At 44.1% G+C, this 16,360-nt stretch overlaps 7 protein-coding genes across 7 annotated transcripts; 4 read left to right on the top strand and 3 right to left on the bottom strand.

Annotated features, from left to right (window-relative positions):
* Positions 1-765: 765 nt before the first annotated feature.
* Positions 766-2,469, bottom strand: L203_104004 (uncharacterized protein; the record flags this gene model as incomplete). The annotated part of the gene is made up of 9 exons (XM_066213394.1): positions 766-861; positions 914-997; positions 1,041-1,322; positions 1,369-1,629; positions 1,681-1,804; positions 1,850-1,929; positions 1,985-2,111; positions 2,157-2,363; positions 2,414-2,469. 9 exons carry the CDS (start codon positions 2,467-2,469, stop codon positions 766-768), a joined length of 1,317 nt encoding a protein of 438 aa, XP_066069491.1.
* Positions 2,470-3,019: 550 nt separating this feature from the next.
* L203_104005 (uncharacterized protein) lies at positions 3,020-3,550 on the top strand (the record flags this gene model as incomplete). The annotated part of the gene is made up of 1 exon (XM_066213395.1): positions 3,020-3,550. One exon carries the CDS (start codon positions 3,020-3,022, stop codon positions 3,548-3,550), a length of 531 nt encoding a protein of 176 aa, XP_066069492.1.
* Positions 3,551-4,058: 508 nt separating this feature from the next.
* L203_104006 (uncharacterized protein) lies at positions 4,059-4,815 on the top strand (the record flags this gene model as incomplete). Its single annotated transcript, XM_066213396.1, has 5 exons — positions 4,059-4,180; positions 4,238-4,266; positions 4,320-4,494; positions 4,546-4,627; positions 4,672-4,815. The coding sequence occupies 5 exons, from the start codon at positions 4,059-4,061 to the stop codon at positions 4,813-4,815; spliced, it is 552 nt and encodes a 183-aa protein (XP_066069493.1).
* A 158-nt stretch (positions 4,816-4,973) lies between these two features.
* On the bottom strand, positions 4,974-6,336 carry L203_104007 (3-deoxy-7-phosphoheptulonate synthase; the record flags this gene model as incomplete). Its single annotated transcript, XM_066213397.1, has 5 exons — positions 4,974-5,095; positions 5,147-5,409; positions 5,463-5,906; positions 5,961-6,217; positions 6,277-6,336. The coding sequence occupies 5 exons, from the start codon at positions 6,334-6,336 to the stop codon at positions 4,974-4,976; spliced, it is 1,146 nt and encodes a 381-aa protein (XP_066069494.1).
* Positions 6,337-6,833: 497 nt separating this feature from the next.
* L203_104008 (uncharacterized protein) lies at positions 6,834-7,745 on the bottom strand (the record flags this gene model as incomplete). The annotated part of the gene is made up of 4 exons (XM_066213398.1): positions 6,834-6,919; positions 6,993-7,103; positions 7,156-7,302; positions 7,358-7,745. The coding sequence occupies 4 exons, from the start codon at positions 7,743-7,745 to the stop codon at positions 6,834-6,836; spliced, it is 732 nt and encodes a 243-aa protein (XP_066069495.1).
* A 220-nt stretch (positions 7,746-7,965) lies between these two features.
* On the top strand, positions 7,966-11,575 carry L203_104009 (uncharacterized protein; the record flags this gene model as incomplete). The annotated part of the gene is made up of 9 exons (XM_066213399.1): positions 7,966-8,307; positions 8,356-8,610; positions 8,660-8,864; positions 8,912-9,705; positions 9,755-10,019; positions 10,069-11,033; positions 11,088-11,288; positions 11,344-11,513; positions 11,563-11,575. The coding sequence occupies 9 exons, from the start codon at positions 7,966-7,968 to the stop codon at positions 11,573-11,575; spliced, it is 3,210 nt and encodes a 1,069-aa protein (XP_066069496.1).
* Positions 11,576-12,064: 489 nt separating this feature from the next.
* On the top strand, positions 12,065-16,311 carry L203_104010 (uncharacterized protein; the record flags this gene model as incomplete). Its single annotated transcript, XM_066213400.1, has 10 exons — positions 12,065-12,762; positions 12,811-13,500; positions 13,557-13,689; positions 13,741-13,810; positions 13,859-14,659; positions 14,706-14,876; positions 14,928-15,004; positions 15,056-15,170; positions 15,226-15,357; positions 15,416-16,311. 10 exons carry the CDS (start codon positions 12,065-12,067, stop codon positions 16,309-16,311), a joined length of 3,783 nt encoding a protein of 1,260 aa, XP_066069497.1.
* Positions 16,312-16,360: the final 49 nt, after the last annotated feature.

Here is a 16,360-nt window from a genome sequence, read left to right on the forward strand (position 1 = left end):
CATGAAAAGATTTGCAGTTCTGGATGTTCCCATCGGCCGTCACGTATCCAACGATGCATGCTAGGCTTGGCTTCATGAGCTTCCGCTGTCGACGGGCTTTGGCAGTTAAGAATTTAACTCAGCAGTGGCTGGCCAGCTGCACCCTCTACGGAAAGTTGTGCTGGTCGCTTCTCGCATAGGGTATTTTAATCATCCGCTTCTCAAGTGACAAGGTTACGGAGAAAACCTTGCAGAGACAGAGATTCTATCTTCACCCTTAAAATCCCATTGTCCACAGCAGTGTCGTACTATATCGGCATCGCCCGCCGGTAAAGACCATGGTAAGTCCGATCCCACCAATGACCGCTGAACTATCATATAAATAGATGCACTATGTCATCAGTTTAATTGTGTTTGTTGGTATGGCGTGCCAGGTTCTGGCTTTATTTCTAGATGATTAATTTATGTTAAAAGTGTAAAACAAGCTCAGCATGATTCTGTCATCAGTGGCTTTGATGAAATATTACTTTTCACAATATCAAGAGGAAAGTTATGTGGCATGAGGATGAACAGCACACTAGATCAGTGTAGGCGGCACTGTAAGGCTGTTTTGATTACAGGCAATTGTCCTAGTTTAAATATATGTTGTGGTATTGGGCGAGGACTTCCGAGAATACCATAGATACACGCGAAACCAAACACGCACATCATAAGCGGTCAGAGGCTCCACCCAGAGACAACGTGACGACAAAAAAGACTTTGCGTATTATAATACATCATCTACAATTAAGCCGCACTTCCAAACACCGAAAATCGTCGGACGAGAGATGGACCATATTCTTGGTAATCCTCACGGCTGTGACTGACATTAAAGAATTCAGGCTACCCGTTGCAAGACTATCAGAAATGACCATGAGACAAAGACGCAACTCACGGTTGAGGCCATCAAGCTACCCCCGTACCATACCGCATATCTCTGTCTCTTGTGGGAAATCACGTTGACTTCGACACCGCTCGACTACCCCATACATTAGTCTCTAAACACCCTTGGCTCAGCTCACCTTCATCAAACTTCCAGACTTTTCCTCGCTACCCGCGATCCTGCCGTCCACAATAGCCTTGACGTCTCTTTGTAGCCTCTTGCCGAAGTCTTTGTACATTGTGGAGCCACCAGAAAGGACAATGTTCTTGTATAGTCCCCGTCGGACATCAATAGGGGATGTCTGAATGACATTGTCGACAACTTCAGGTAAGGGAGTAAGAAAATCAGAAGAATATATTTCGGGGTTGAAAAAGATTTCTGGGGCAAGGAAACGTTCATAGCCAATGTCAATGTCGTATTTCTACAATGAATTAGCATTTGCTGTCAAGCAAAATATTAGGACCAACCCTGCCAGTCACGCTGTGTTCCCCTGCAAACCGCGCAAAGTACTTGTAAGGATCCGCATCGTACTTTTTGAACTCCTTCACAATATCTTGACACACATAAGTGTAATCTTCTTTGATCTTTTCGGCAACTCGAAGCTGATCTTCAGGGGGGATGTTGGCACTCTCTCCACGATCACGTAAGAGTTGCTGTACAAAGTATGTGATATCACGACCTGCAATGGGAATGTGCTTGATGGAGGAGCCAATGACATAGCCCTCAGCCTAGAAACGAGATAAGCGCGAGTCTCGAGTTATCCAGAGATTGGCACGCACAACAGGTATAGTGTGAGTGACACCGTCACCAGCGTCAATAACGACACCGGTAAGCGTCCGCTCATTGACTTTTGAAGATGTCCAAGAAGCAGCTAGCGCCAATACCGCTTGGACAGCAATGTATCTTGCGATTTGTCAATAACACATCGAGGACTCTGTTGGTGCTCACAATCCTTGGACATTAAAAGACTCAAACATGATTTCGGCAGTATTTTCACGGTTCTCAGGAGGATTGAGAGGAGGCTCAGTCTGATTTCATTAAATATTCAGCTAAAGTTATTCGGGCAGAATGACTTGCACGCACCAAAAGGACGTAGTGGTCTTCTGGTTCGGCACGAAGATACTTGAAAATGGACTGTTCCCATAATCGCTCCATGTGGTCCCAATTCTCAATCATACCGTGCCGAATAGGATAATGAAGAGAATAAGTTCTGTTTCTTATCAGCGTAATTCGTGCTACAACATCATTCACGTACTTTGAGTTGGCAACTGCTTCGTCGCCAATGAAAAAGTCCAAGTCCTCGATACCCCTCTTGCTGGCAAGGTGAGATGGCTTTCCGGCGATGGGAGGAGGCGCGCGGCCTCCAGAGCCCCCCGACGACGATGCTGATCCACTGCCAGCAGATTGGTGGGTAGCGATAACTGTAGGAAACACAAAAGAGGGCTCTGAGTTGCCCGCAAAGCTATGATCTGGGTCAGCATGACCAACAAGCCATAGACATATATGGCTAACCCCATTTTGGTGTAGCCAGTACCATTATCAATGACAAGAGGAGCTTGACGAGACATTTTTCTTCCAAAGAGTTATAATCAAAAAAGAAAAAAGATAAAATACAACCTGATAGTGACGACACGCCGTGGTTGGAAGATAGGCGTGCCAAAAGTATCGGCGTGCCTATTTACTATTGCTATTAATCTTTCAATAATTCTATTTGCATTAAATAATCTTTTTTAACTTAAGAAAAGATATTTTCAAAATTATTACAGCTGCTTTTATATGTGGACTCGGAGTGGGTCCGTGCGTTGGACGTTGAATGAGTAAAGTCACGGAATTCTCACTGACAATTTTTCTCACTTTTCAATCTTGACTTCCATTTCAAAAGCTGATAATTATAATCAGTGTATCAGAAATGACTTTTTGTTTTTGGAATTGTGTAGCGCCATTTGACGACGAGGAGAGGAGAAGGAAGAGCTCCTTAAAAACAGTGAGTGAATAGATAATTATCTTGGTCTTACCTGGTGCCAGCCTCCCATCATCAACCTTATCCCTGCAACTCCTTCTATTCACCAGCGTACTGGCAGTGACTACTCCCCGTGCGAGGCTCACGAATTTAGCGGCATGATGTCCAAGGAACATGTTGTCGAGGATGTCATTCACCAATCTCCAACGCCAACTTCACGTGTATCACCTGCCGCTATGGACTGGACTAGACGCATCAGTAGCTTTTTGACTTCTAATAAGACCCCTCAAAACCCTCAACAACCCAATTCCGATGGGACTGGTACAGTATACCTTGCGCGACATTACGATTGTCCCAACGATCCCTTTGAATCGAGGATAGATACGGCCAGTACAGTAGAGCTCGGTCCGCTATGTTGGCTTTCGGAAGACGGCAACGAAACTAGCAAAGGTAACGAAAACAATAGAGCTTCAAGCTTCCACAAGGAACGCGAACAGAGTCAAGACCAAAGCCATGCCACAGATTTATCTGCCGAGAGCAAGAACTTTCAAGAGCAAGCGAGAATTCAAGAAAGCGACAAGTGTCTTTCCAATAGTACCGATCGTTACAGCGGCGACTCGTGCGCCTCTGAAGAATCTCAAGCAGTCTCAGACACTCCAACCCATGTGGACCCCGAAGCATCTCTTTGAAGCATTTCCCTGATGTCACCTTTGTATCCAATATACGGCGCCGCTTCTTTTGTTTTCATTCAACACAAACCCAAACTTTTTGTCTTTGTATGCAAAGCAAACGATCCCGGCTTCAGATTTGCTCGACTTTCAAGTCTTTAGCGCCCCATCATCAAGTCTTTACAACTCTTGATCAAGCAAACGCATTTCTTTGTCATCTGTATTCATTCTTGTAGTTTGTAGCCATATCATATATCACAGCCTCATGTTTTGGAGATTGGATGTATACTTGTCACATTCAATGCCAGCGTTGGCGCGAACGCAGCTGCATAATCTGTTATATTCAAGAATATTGCGGAAAAGTGTCGTTTATTGGGAAAACTCCAAAAATTAAATATTAAAATCACTAGGCACGACTTACTAATGTGGAGGTTGACTTTTATAGTGGAATTGAACAAGATATAAAAAGATGAATAATTCTGAAAAGTGAACTTTCTTCATTCATTACTCCAATAGATTTCTATCTAAAATGCCGAATTTTTTGTCGCTTTCAAGGCCTCTATCGTCTACCATCCTGTCGACCAGTCTCACCAGGGGTATAGCAAATACCATTCCTCCTCTCCCCCCGTTCACTGCAGAAACCGCTCACAGGTATGTCCCTCTTGAACTATGATTTAGACACACGCTTATCACTAGGCCAATATGAAGAAAAGTTAAAGCGGCTCAAGACAAATGGAGTCTGTATCCCTTGTTTATGATCACGTCCGTCCGTAATGACCGTTTAGCCAAGACACCAAAACAGCCCATCTGATTTCACCAGCCTATACGCCAGACTCTGTTTGGCGCAATCGCGATGAATTTTTCGCTGGCACTGCCGAAATTGAGGCGTTTTTGACGAGAAAATGGCAAAAAGAGAGAAATTACAGCTTGAGAAAAGAGTTGTTTGCTTTTAGCGACAACAAAATGTATACAATTGTAAGATTCAAGAAAATCTTGGACTAATGAGTGAAATACAGTGCCGTAGAGTTTTGGTACGAGTACTCTGAAAAGGACGATCTCAACAGTCAGTGGTATCGGACATATGGTATTGAGCATTGGGCAAGTTTTTGATCTGTGTCTGGGCACAACTGACATCAAGATAGGTATTCGCCAACGATGGCAGAATGAAGAGTCGACAAATGAGTGGCAACACAATTAAAATTTCGCAAAATGAACGATGGTTCAAGGATGGCGTGGATGTCAATATGGGTCAAGTACCCAAAGGCCATATCTCCCTCAAAGATTAGCTCAGTGCATAAATAAAGTGAGCAACACAGTTGTGATGCACAAGACGGTTGCATGATCTACGATATTACCCTAGAGGCCCACGAGACCTTTATGCTTTTGATAATCATGATTGAACATATTATGATATACTTGGTGTTTTGATATCAGTCTTCAGCCTTTAGACTGCAGGGGACTCAGAGTGACCATTGGCTTCCCTAGTCCCAACGACAGCTCTTCGGGCAAGCGAGGCCTTATTGAGGTTGTCAAGTATGTCAACAGTCATCTCCCAATCAACACAAGCTGTAGTTTATATCAATAACCAAGCCGTTTTATATGAATAAGAACACTCACCATCAGTGATGGAAACACCATACTCGAGATTATCTTTTCCCTTGTCACTACTCTGTTTCCCACCCTTGAGATTGCTCTCGAACATGATACCAGTTATACCAGTCTCACCTGCAGCAATCTGTTCAGCAAGATTGGCTGCAACTTTGGGTTGGTTGAGGTGGTTTTTGGAAGAGTTGCCGTGGGAACAGTCGACCATGACGGAAGCAAAGGTGTCATGATTCTTGGCCCGCATGGCAGACAATGCTTTTTGAACGTGCTCAGAACTGACCATTAAATCAGCATCTCAATGTATTCCATAGTTACTACTCGAACGTACGAGTAATTGGGACCGCTATTACCGCCTCTCAATATAACATGGCAATCTCTATTACCAGAAGTCTTGACAATGCTCGCCATACCCTGAGAATTAATACCCATAAAGCAATGAGGATGAGAGGCTGATTGCATAGCGTCAATAGCAACGCCAACAGAACCATCGGTGCCGTTCTTGAAACCAATAGGAAAAGAGACGCCAGAGGCAAGCTCCCGATGAAGCTGTGACTCGGTTGTTCGGGCACCAATGGCACCCCAAGTGATGAGATCAGCGATAAATTGTGGAGAGATCGTGTCGAGGAGCTCGCATCCAACGGGCATTCCCATTTCGTTGATATCGCACAACAATTCTCGAGCCATCCTCAAACCTTTGTTAATCTTGAAAGTCCCGTCAATATCAGGATCATTGATAAGACCTTTCCAACCAACAGTTGTCCGAGGCTTTTCGCTAGATTGCGACCATCAGTAACACATAGAACGTTTACTTAAACAGACAACAGACAAGTAAACTCTCATGACAATTTCCAATCCAGGCCACCTTCCTTCTTGAACTTCCTTTCTCAGGCGAGATGCATACTCTTTTGCTTGCTCAACATCATGAATACTACAGGGACCAACGATCACCAATAATCGAGACAGGGGGTCGGTACCCTTAATAATTGAAGAGGTGTTTCGTCGAGCGGCAGAGATGGCTTTTGAAGCAGCAGTGGGAACTGGAAGATCATGTCGGAGGAGCTCAGGAGGAATAAGTGGGTTGTACTACATCGTTAAAACGTGCGTAAGCGTATAGATTTGCCTCCAGCAGGTATTAGACGTACGCCAGTGACCTTGCGGTCGCCAAGAGTCCTACTACGCTCTGGAGAAGGGGTACTAGACATGTCTTTTAGTGGTTGTGGGATGTTTATAATGGCTATTGAGGTTTTTTTAATAAGATGAATAAAGAAAAAGTTGATTCAATGAAAAAAGTGGAGGAAGAAAATAAATGGTCCTGGAAATAATCAATTGCCGGCGGTAGCAAGTCATGACTCGGATAATAAAGATCACAAAATGACACGTCATGGTAATGTTGAAAACCGACAGAAATCCAATGTCTCATAGAAGAATGCTTTGATTTTGTCTTTCCAACTCGAAAATCTCTTGCAGTGGATTGAGAAGAATGATGACTGGATTGTAAATAAGATGAGGGATTTCTCGTCAGGTATTGGGCGAGTTGATCAGCGCATATACGGCGTCATACGTGGCTTCAAAGATGAAAATGACCTGAAAACAGAAAGAGATGTGCATGTGAGCCTCAAACCCCAGGATGCAATGCGAAAAACGGTGGGATAACGTAGATGAATATTTGGGACAGACGTCACAATCCATAAATGTTCAACTATTTGAGAATAGCTTTGATGGCGGACCAGCTGCCAGCAGTAGCTGTCATGAGACCAGCACCGACAAGAGCGGGCCGTATTCCAGCTATTGGTGTTGGTTAATACAATGTAAAATATAGGCAGGGTACTATAAATTTGGAAAGGACGAAAGAACCTACCAGTGGACTTGAAAATAGCGCCGCTTATTGCAGCTGCAGTTATAGCGTTGAAAGCATCATGTTTTCCTCTAATAGCATCTAGCGAGGAGTTGGATAGATTGTAAAAGATAGCTATTGCATAAGACCCGTCAGAATAACTCTGCTTAAATGAACAGAAACTTACCCAAGACACCCACAGAATTGCCCACAAAAGTTCCTCGTCGAGTACATCCGTTTAATATACTATTCAGACGAAGTTTGAAAGGAGGGTTGTTTCCCAATGGTCTAGAGAAGCCATCCTTAAAACCCCAAGCACCACCAAGGACCAAGCCTTTCAGCAGATATCAGTTTCCTTCATATATAGGTTAAGTAAAAGAGAACCATACCAGATAGGTAGATAGTTCCTGTGCCAACACAAAGATCATCTGTCCATCCTCTGCTTGGAAGTACGCTTGCGCTGCCTTCAAGATCGTTCAATTTCTCCTCATCCAACTGCAAAAAGTCCAAATTTTCGCTCAAACCCGCCAAAGGGTGTAACTTGGCTGGATCGAATGCCGAACCTCCAAAGGCATCAAGTGCTGTTGGCGCAGAGGCAGATGGAGCAGGGCCAGTAGGAGTAGGTTTTCCTGATGAAGGCTGGGGAAGAGAGGATGTGGATTCTGGTTGGGAAGGAGTGACATTCGAACGAAAAGTTGTCGAGTTAAAAAGCTCGGCAGAAGCAGATGGTCCTTGAGATTCAGGCTCGGAAGAACCAAATAAACCAAAGATAGCCATTGTAAACGTTTGAGGATTCTGATATTTTGAAAAAAAGGATTAATTTTTTATTTATACTTTTCTAAATTGTCCAACAATTATCTAGAGGTGGCAATTTGATCCCATCGCACTTTATGCCATTTTCTCCAGCTAAGTCACGTGACCTTTATAAATCCGGGAGAGTACAAGTTCAAAAATTGTAACTAAATATATATCGTTAATACAACGATTACAAGACAGAATGGCAGATTATGGTGCTGGAGAAGGCAGTTTTGATCCGTCAGGGCAGCAACCGCAGATCAAAAAAAGGAGTACCAAAGAGAAGGACTCTTCTCCATCTCCTCGATCTACAAAAACCGCCAGAATTGATGGTGACAATACTGGCGATGAAGACAATCCCATAGAAACACTCGAGAACGGTGCTGCCAAGGATCCTATGGAGCTGTTGGATGAAAAAAATGACGAGAAGCCTATAGTAGAGGACGAATATGAGGTAATCGCAGAGAGAGAAGTAGAAGCGTCAAAGGAAATTTTGGAAACCGCCTCTGGTGAATCAGGAAGCAAGATGAAACTCGTTCATCAGGTATAGTTGACGCAAAAGTGCTCTCTACTTTTTTGACTGTTTTTGCAGGTTAGACATAGAGTGGCTGTACCTCCTCAGTACCCATATATCCCAATCAATCAACACAAACGCTTCGATCCCCCTGTCCGTACCTACAAGTTTGAGCTGGATCCTTTCCAGTTTGTAGCTACTTCTTGTATTGAAAGAAACGAATCGGTGTTGGTTTCTGCTCATACGTCTGCTGGCAAGACAGTTGTAGCCGAATTTGCCATTGCTACTTGTCTAAAAGAAGGTCGAAGGGTAGTCTATACCAGTCCTATTAAGGCGAGTGTCCATCTATTTATAAAGCAATCCATTCTGAACAGATTGATAGGCATTGTCAAACCAGAAATACCGAGAGTTCTTGGAAACATTTGGAGATGTTGGATTGATGACTGGTGATGTGACAATCAACCCTAGCGCTTCATGCCTTGTGATGACGACAGAGATTCTACGGTCAATGTTGTACCGGGGTTCGGAAGTCATGCGAGAAGTTGCTTGGGTTATTTTTGATGAGGTTCATTACATGCGGGATAAGGGTGAGTAGAGGTTTATAAAGCTCTTGTTTTTCTAACCCACTGCATAGAACGTGGTGTCGTTTGGGAGGAGACGATCATCCTTCTTCCACACTCAGTTCGATACGTTTTCCTTTCTGCCACCATTCCCAATTCCATGGAGTTTGCAGAATGGATATGCTCAACCCATGAGCAACCATGTCACGTTGTGTATACGGATTTCCGACCCACCCCACTACAGCACTATCTTTTCCCAGCTGGTTCTGATGGCATCTATCTAGTGGTCGACGAGAAGAGCAACTTTAGAGAGGACAATTTTCAAAAAGCCATGGCAGCCTTGGCAATGGGGCAAGGCGAAGATCCCGCTGATCCGAATTCTGGAAAGGGAAAGAAGGGGAAGACAAGAAAAGGTGGTGCGCTCAAGGGCGAAAAGTCTGATATTTACAAAATTGTAACCCTCATTATGCGCCGAAATCTCAACCCTGTTATCATTTTTGCTTTTTCCAAGCGTGATTGCGAGGACCTCGCTATGCAAATGCAAAAATTCGATTTCAACAGTCCCGATGAAGCTACTACCGTTGGGCAAGTCTTTGAAAACGCCATTGGGTCACTTTCCGAGGATGATCGAAAGCTTTCTCAAATTGAGGGGATTTTGCCCTTGTTGAAAAGGGGCATTGGTATTCATCATGGTGGCTTGTTGCCCATTCTTAAGGAAGTTATTGAGATTCTTTTCCAAGAAGGCCTGATTAAGGCTCTATTTGCTACGGAAACTTTTTCTATTGGTCTCAACATGCCTGCGAAAACTGTGGTATTTACAAGCGTGAGAAAGTTTGATGGTAAGGAGTTTAGGAACCTTAGTGGTGGAGTAGGTTCCCATGCACATAGAGCGAGTCTACAAGCTAACATGTTACAAGGAATATATTCAAATGTCTGGTCGAGCTGGTCGTCGAGGTCTTGATGCACGAGGTATCGTTATCATGATGTGCGACGAAAAGATCGACTCAGATGCTGCAAAGGGTATGGTCAAAGGTCAGGCTGATCGGCTTGACTCGGCCTTCCATCTAGGTTACAACATGATTATTAATTTGATGAGAGTTGAAGGTGTCAGTCCTGAGTACATGCTTGAGCGCTGCTTCTTTCAATTCCAAAATTCCATGAGTGTGCCTCTATTAGAAAAACGTGAGCATCTTTTGCCATTATCTGTAAGACGATACTAATGAAGGCTTAGAATTGAAAGAGGCAGAGAAAGAGCGGGACGGAATTGTGGTGGAGAGGGAGGACGAAATTGAAGAATACTACGAGCTTCGACAACAGCTGAAGGAAAGAGGTCAAGATTTCCAAGCTGTGATCAGTCATCCAGCTTACTGCCTTCGATTTCTCCAGCCTGGGCGACTGGTTGAGATACGAGATGGTGAAAAAGACTTTGGCTGGGGTGTTGTTGTTGCTTTTAACAAGGTAGTGAACCAAAGAGGCCGTCCACCCATCTGGACTGAGCAAGACCCTCCACAAAAACAATACATTGTGGACATACTCACAAAAATTGCTTCTGGTAGCTCTGTACCCAAGGATCGGTCTGTTTCTGAGCTTTCCCCGCCTATTGTCGAAGATAAAGGTGAAGTCGCCATTATTGCCTGTTCACTTTCCACCATTCAAGCCATTAGCCAATACCGTATCAATCTCCCCAAAGACTTGCGAGGAGCCCAGGATAAAAACATAGCATTCAGGGCAGTTGGCGAAATCAAGAAGAGGATGCCTGAGGGCCCACCTCTCCTGGATCCTATCAAAAGCATGGGTATTGAAGACAAGTCTTTCAAGGATCTAGTCAAGAAGATTGCTATTCTTGAACAACGCCTGCAATCTCTTGATATTACAAAATCGCCCGACCTTCCACGTCAATATGACCTCTATGACCGCAAACAGACAGTTATCGCTACCATGAAAAACCTCAAGAAACGTATCAACTCTGTACACGACATCCTTCAGTTGGAAGAACTCAAATCTCGAAAGAGGGTCTTGAGAAGATTAGGATTCACAACAGCGAATGATGTCGTTGAAATGAAGGGACGAGTAGCTTGTGAAATATCAACTGGAGACGAATTAATGTTGACAGAGATGATGTTTGGAGGGACTTTTGGAACATTATCACCTGAACAGTGTGCTGCCTTGTTGAGTTGCTTTGTGTTTCAGGAAAAGGCAAGTTTATTTAATGTCCCGTATGCTGTTTGCTGCTAAAGTGTGTCCATACAGTCCGAGGCACAAGTGAGATTAAAAGAAGATCTGGCCGCACCATTGCGAACACTGCAAGAAACAGCCAAGAGAATAGCCAAAGTATCTAACGAGTCTGGTATAGCGTTGGTGGAGGACGAGTACGTCGCAAGCTTCAAAGTGGAAATGATGGATGTGGTGCTGCAATGGTGCAAGGGTGCCAAATTCGCTGATATCTGTAACGTCCGTACTCTTGCTTCTCAATCCAAATCCTCTTCATTGACATATCTACCTATAGATGACTGACGTCTTTGAGGGATCCATCATCCGATGCTTTAGACGTCTGCAAGAGCTTATCCGTCAGATGGGCCAAGCTGCACATGCCATTGGAAACACTGAACTTGAAGACAAGTTTACAAAAAGTTTAGAGATGCTTGAAAGACCCAATACTGTCGTCTTCAACCCTTCGTACGTTTTCTTTTATGAGATTATGCGCTACCGCTGACAAGAGACGCAGATTGTACTTGTAATGTGGCTATAGCTTTTGGGATGGATTTATGCATTTGTATGGCCATGAAGGATTTCGGCAAATGATGTTTGAGAAAATACTGTTTTCGTCAACATGAGGGAGATTTATGACTAAGTGGGTCCGCGCGTCAATATTTGGTCCGGCAGCTGTGTGATGGTCCGTGCGTTGTCTCCAGGATGTCTGCGAAATTTCAGACTCCTTTCATGACTGGACTGGGCGAATTTCTTCTTTTTCTCTTTCTTGTTTCTGCTTCTTTCTTTGTATTTGGGTTTTTCTTGGTTTTCATCCTTTTCATCAATCAAAAATGTCTATGGTGGTACGCTCACTGGAGAGAAACCAGATATGAGGATTTGAGGTGGAAAAGACATCAATTACTACTGGTGGGCAACTTGTGACTTGGTAACATTTGAAGCTGACAAAAGACAGGAGACGATTCGCATTGAAACAGAATATCACGACGGATACTGTCTCTGATCTGTCACTGGCGACAATGAGCCTCCAGCTTCCGACATTGCCTCCAGGGCAACTGCACACTCACTCCAAAAGGCATTATTATGTCTGTGCTGGCCAGACTCTTTCTTGGGAACCAAACTGGTATACGGAGCCGTTCTTTACTTCTGAGCAAACGTCTTACGACAAGGCAGCTTCAACTGGACCTGTTAATCCTCCAGCCAGTATCTTTGAATCTGCCGACGAATGTGTACGAATATTGAAATCGCTGAGTGGAATGGGAAACACTGTGTCAAGCACTGTAGCTAAGACGGACAGTCCGAACAGCTCAAGATCAAAACTGATTCCGATAACTACACTTGATTCAGTGTCTACTTCAAATGGAGGGGTGGCAACAAAGACATATTCATCGGTCATGACACTGGGGACGTCAACTGTAACAGCGGTCTCAATGTCAAATTCAGGCAGCACAGATATGTCATCTTTGGAAGCAAGCGGCACAACCACAATCATTTCAACCTCAAAAGTTACCGCCACATCGTCAGTCGGGCCTACATCTATATCGGCTTTCGAATCCATCAACAGTTGTGCTGGGGAATGGGACTGGCAGGATTGGGGAGCAATCTCCGGCTTGGGATTAGGAGTGATTCTTGGGGGTATTCTATGGATCTTGTGGGCTTTGTTGAGACCTCGGATACCTAGTGTATTCTCCCCACGTTCCTATTTTGTCCCTCCGTCGTAAGATTACATTTTGTTGCGGTTGTATAAGACTGACCGTCATTTCAGCTCGCGTCCTTCTTCATGGTCATGGCTCATTTTTCTGTTTCCGTTTCTACATTTACCACCCTTGAACTCTCCAGAAACTCCTCCATCGGAGGGAGACAATGTTCTTCATCTACTGTTTCTAGCATTGAAGCTTGCAGCCATTGGTTCGCTCGTATCACTTGGTGCCATTCTTATAATGATCCTTGCAGGTGTCCCTTGCGTGAGAGAGACAGCACCACTAAATTCACTAGGTGGACGTCTTGGCTCCCTCACAGACATGTCTTTACTTCGATTATTAGATGCCCTTGATCCAAGTCCTGACTCTGCCTCCACACACAATTATTTGATGAGGATGGCGGCCAGTCTTGATAGGAGAAATCTTCCATCAACCATAGCACCTGCAATTGGTTCTGCTCGCACTCGTCTGATTATCATTTTAGTACTCTTGACAGTGTTCTGGGTCGGAGGTGGACTGTTTGTCATCATTCGATTATATTCTCAGCTAGCTAAATCCAAAAAGATATTTGAAGAGAAAACCTGCCAGAGCCTTGATATGATTTTCATTCATGCAAGCAAAGCACAAGGTTGGCTTGGCGTCTCGGAGGAAGGTTTGAAGAGATGGCTTAACGATTGGTGGAAAACTTCTTTCAAGGAGCGCTTGCAAGAAGATGAAGTGGCTGAGATCGAAATATCTGGACTCTTTGCTATCCCGTAAGCTACATGTGCTTTAAATGACTTAAGCGTTCGCTGACCAGGGCGCCTTGAAGAAACACGTCTGAATTGAGAAACAAAGTACAGGAGCGTGAAAGGGTTCTCATGGCTTTAGAGCTTGCAGAGACCCAATATGTACAATCTTTCAAATCGGCCGACGGCAGGATCAAACCCTCTTGGTGGGCTGAGGTAAGTGATCTAGTGGCAGTCATTGCTTTCAGATGATAATGTGTCTGTTAGGACAATTATCCGCCGAAACATACTGGTACAGAGAAAGAAGAACTTCCGTCCGACTTTTTGGCACCAAAAGGTACAGTAGATAACATTATGCTACGAAAACTAAACATCTCCTTCATAGGCTTCTACAAGGTCAACCCTGTCGAAGATGTTCATTCAGATCGACAATTGAATCGCCCTTCGGCCATCACTACAACAGACACTGGTACTAGATTCCATGAAGTCAACCAGAGCTCTGTACTGTTAACAAACAAATTTGAAATTGGGCAAAGGGTAAAAATTGATGACAATGGAGATTATGTTCTGGATCCCTCTCCTCCCACTTCTTCGGAAAGTAATATGCTGGATTCGGATTCAAACGTCAATTCTGCCTTGAAAGAGAGCACCTTTCCAGGAACTCATATAGATGCAAGTTCGAGTCGAAGCTTGTCTAAAACTGTCCCTGAACGCACTGAGGAAGCCAGTCTTACTGCAATGACGAAATCTCCTCAAGCTGCAACGTCTCGGGAATTGAGCTCATCACGAGCTGGTCATGGCCTCTCACAAAAGAAAGAGTCTCGTTCGACTAGTGACCTTGAGCCTCCTTCTCCTTCTCATCGACATTCTGAGACTCCTTCTCTCATCGCAAAGCATTGCATGAACGTGCGCGAACATCGTACTTCCCTCAAGACTCTCAATACTGATATAGATTTACTTCAAAGACAGAAATTCGAGTATGTTGTTGGAGATGGACAGAAAGAAGGAGTAAACGGCTGGATCTTAGTAGGCAGGGGCGTCAAATGGATGCCAGGAAGCATTTTGATCGAAGCAAGGACGAGAGAAGATATATTGTGGCACAATCTGAACAAGAAGCATAGTCGAAGAAGCGAAATCGCCTTTTGGGTGGAGGTCGTGTTTGTTGGAATAATTTTAGCGATGATTTGTAAGCTGGCGATCAGCCTAATGATGAGAAAGCTCATATAGATTAGGCATCCCATTCATTGGCTTGAGCGTCGGCACTGCTCCCGGGTTCTCTCACTACCTTAGCTTTTTGAAACCTCTCGCCAAAAGCGATGGATTCGGTTCAGGAGTAGTGGAAGGGCTTGTACCAGCTATCACTTTGACTATTTCTACAACTCTGGCTGTTTATGGTATCGAACGTAAGTGAAAGTGACACCGAAAGGGGTGCAGATAATTGATTACCCACTCAGGTCTTTCCAAGAGAGTGCATAGTACATGCAGAACTCATCAAAAGCTTTTAGCGTACAAGGCAACATTCTGGCTTCTGGTAAGTTATCCTTTCAACAAAGTTTTAGGCGAATTTGATCATTGTTCTCAGTTGTCGGTTATGGTGATTTGGATTATACTGATAATTGCTCTGCAATATGCGGTACAGAACTTTGCCCTTAACGTCCAAAAAGCAAGGGGAACAGGCGATGGCGCCGTCTTCTCTGGTGAGTCTTAAGGTAGTTAAAAATATCTCAGTTGAGTGATTGACGATGGCTTCAGCATGGCCTGTCTTTGTACTTTTGTTGAATTTGGCATTTGTTGCACCTGGATTGTACTTGTTGCAGGGTAAACGTCTGTTGAGGTGTTTCAAGGAAAGGCGAAAGGCCATTACGCCTCGTCAAAAGTTTAGAAGTTGGTCTAACTTGTCTTTGAATTATTTTCCATTAAGAGAACTGATGAACTGTTGAAGTGTCAAAGCCGCCCTCCTTTAATCCTTCTTACGCCATGCTTTCCGCCCTTCTGGCTGTCTTCTACGCGTCTACATTGATGTTTCTATTCCCATTGCTGGCCATCCCAATTATGGTACTCCTATATCTTATCTTCATTGCTAGCCGATACATGATTTCTCGCGTTTTTCTCGACTCTGCTGGCGGACATATTGGGACCCTAGCAGCTCTATGGACTGTGAGAAGACTCGGCTGGGTGTTGAGCTTAGGTCCCGTACTGTACGGTCTCATATTACTGTCAAGAAATGAGTGGGCTTTAGGTGGCATCAGCTTGGGAGTTGCAGGAGCAACAGTTATCTTGTCGGAAATTCTAATTAGCAGCCAATATCTCCCCTCACAAAGAAAACGTCTAGCCCCAAATACCCGTCGAGCATTGGATAAGGTCAAAGCATTTCAAAAAGGGAAAGAATCGTCTCAAGTTGCTACACTGCCTTCCAGGCCATCAGAATTGTCTTTGTTAAGGAGAGTGACAGCTCTTTTGCCTGGTTATTCAAGGCTTCCTCAGAATTGCCCTTTGCCATTAAGAACTGAGTCAATTGACGACATGTTTCAGACCGAAAGAGCAGCATATACCAAGCTACAACTTGTTGAATCAAACATCGAAGCTCCTGAACGCCTACTTTATGAGAATAGCGATACCAAAGGCTTAATTTATCCCCCAGAGATGCTTGCTCCGTCTCCTATAATTTGGCTTCCGGCTGATGAAGCCGGCATAGCAGAGAACGAGGTTGAGGATCTTATGTTACACCATGGCCTTATTGGGATTGTAGATCCCATTGGATATGACAAGTTGTCCAATAAGAAAAAGAGAGAAGGAAAAAGCCGGCGGGCTGATTCGCCACTATTGAGTGGTTCATAACACTGTTCAAACTGTCTTAATATGGACAATAATGTAGGATGTGGGTTTT

Source organism: Cryptococcus depauperatus, chromosome 4 (genome assembly GCF_001720195.1).
Source record: "Cryptococcus depauperatus CBS 7841 chromosome 4, complete sequence".
Lineage (NCBI taxonomy): Eukaryota > Fungi > Basidiomycota > Tremellomycetes > Tremellales > Cryptococcaceae > Cryptococcus > Cryptococcus depauperatus.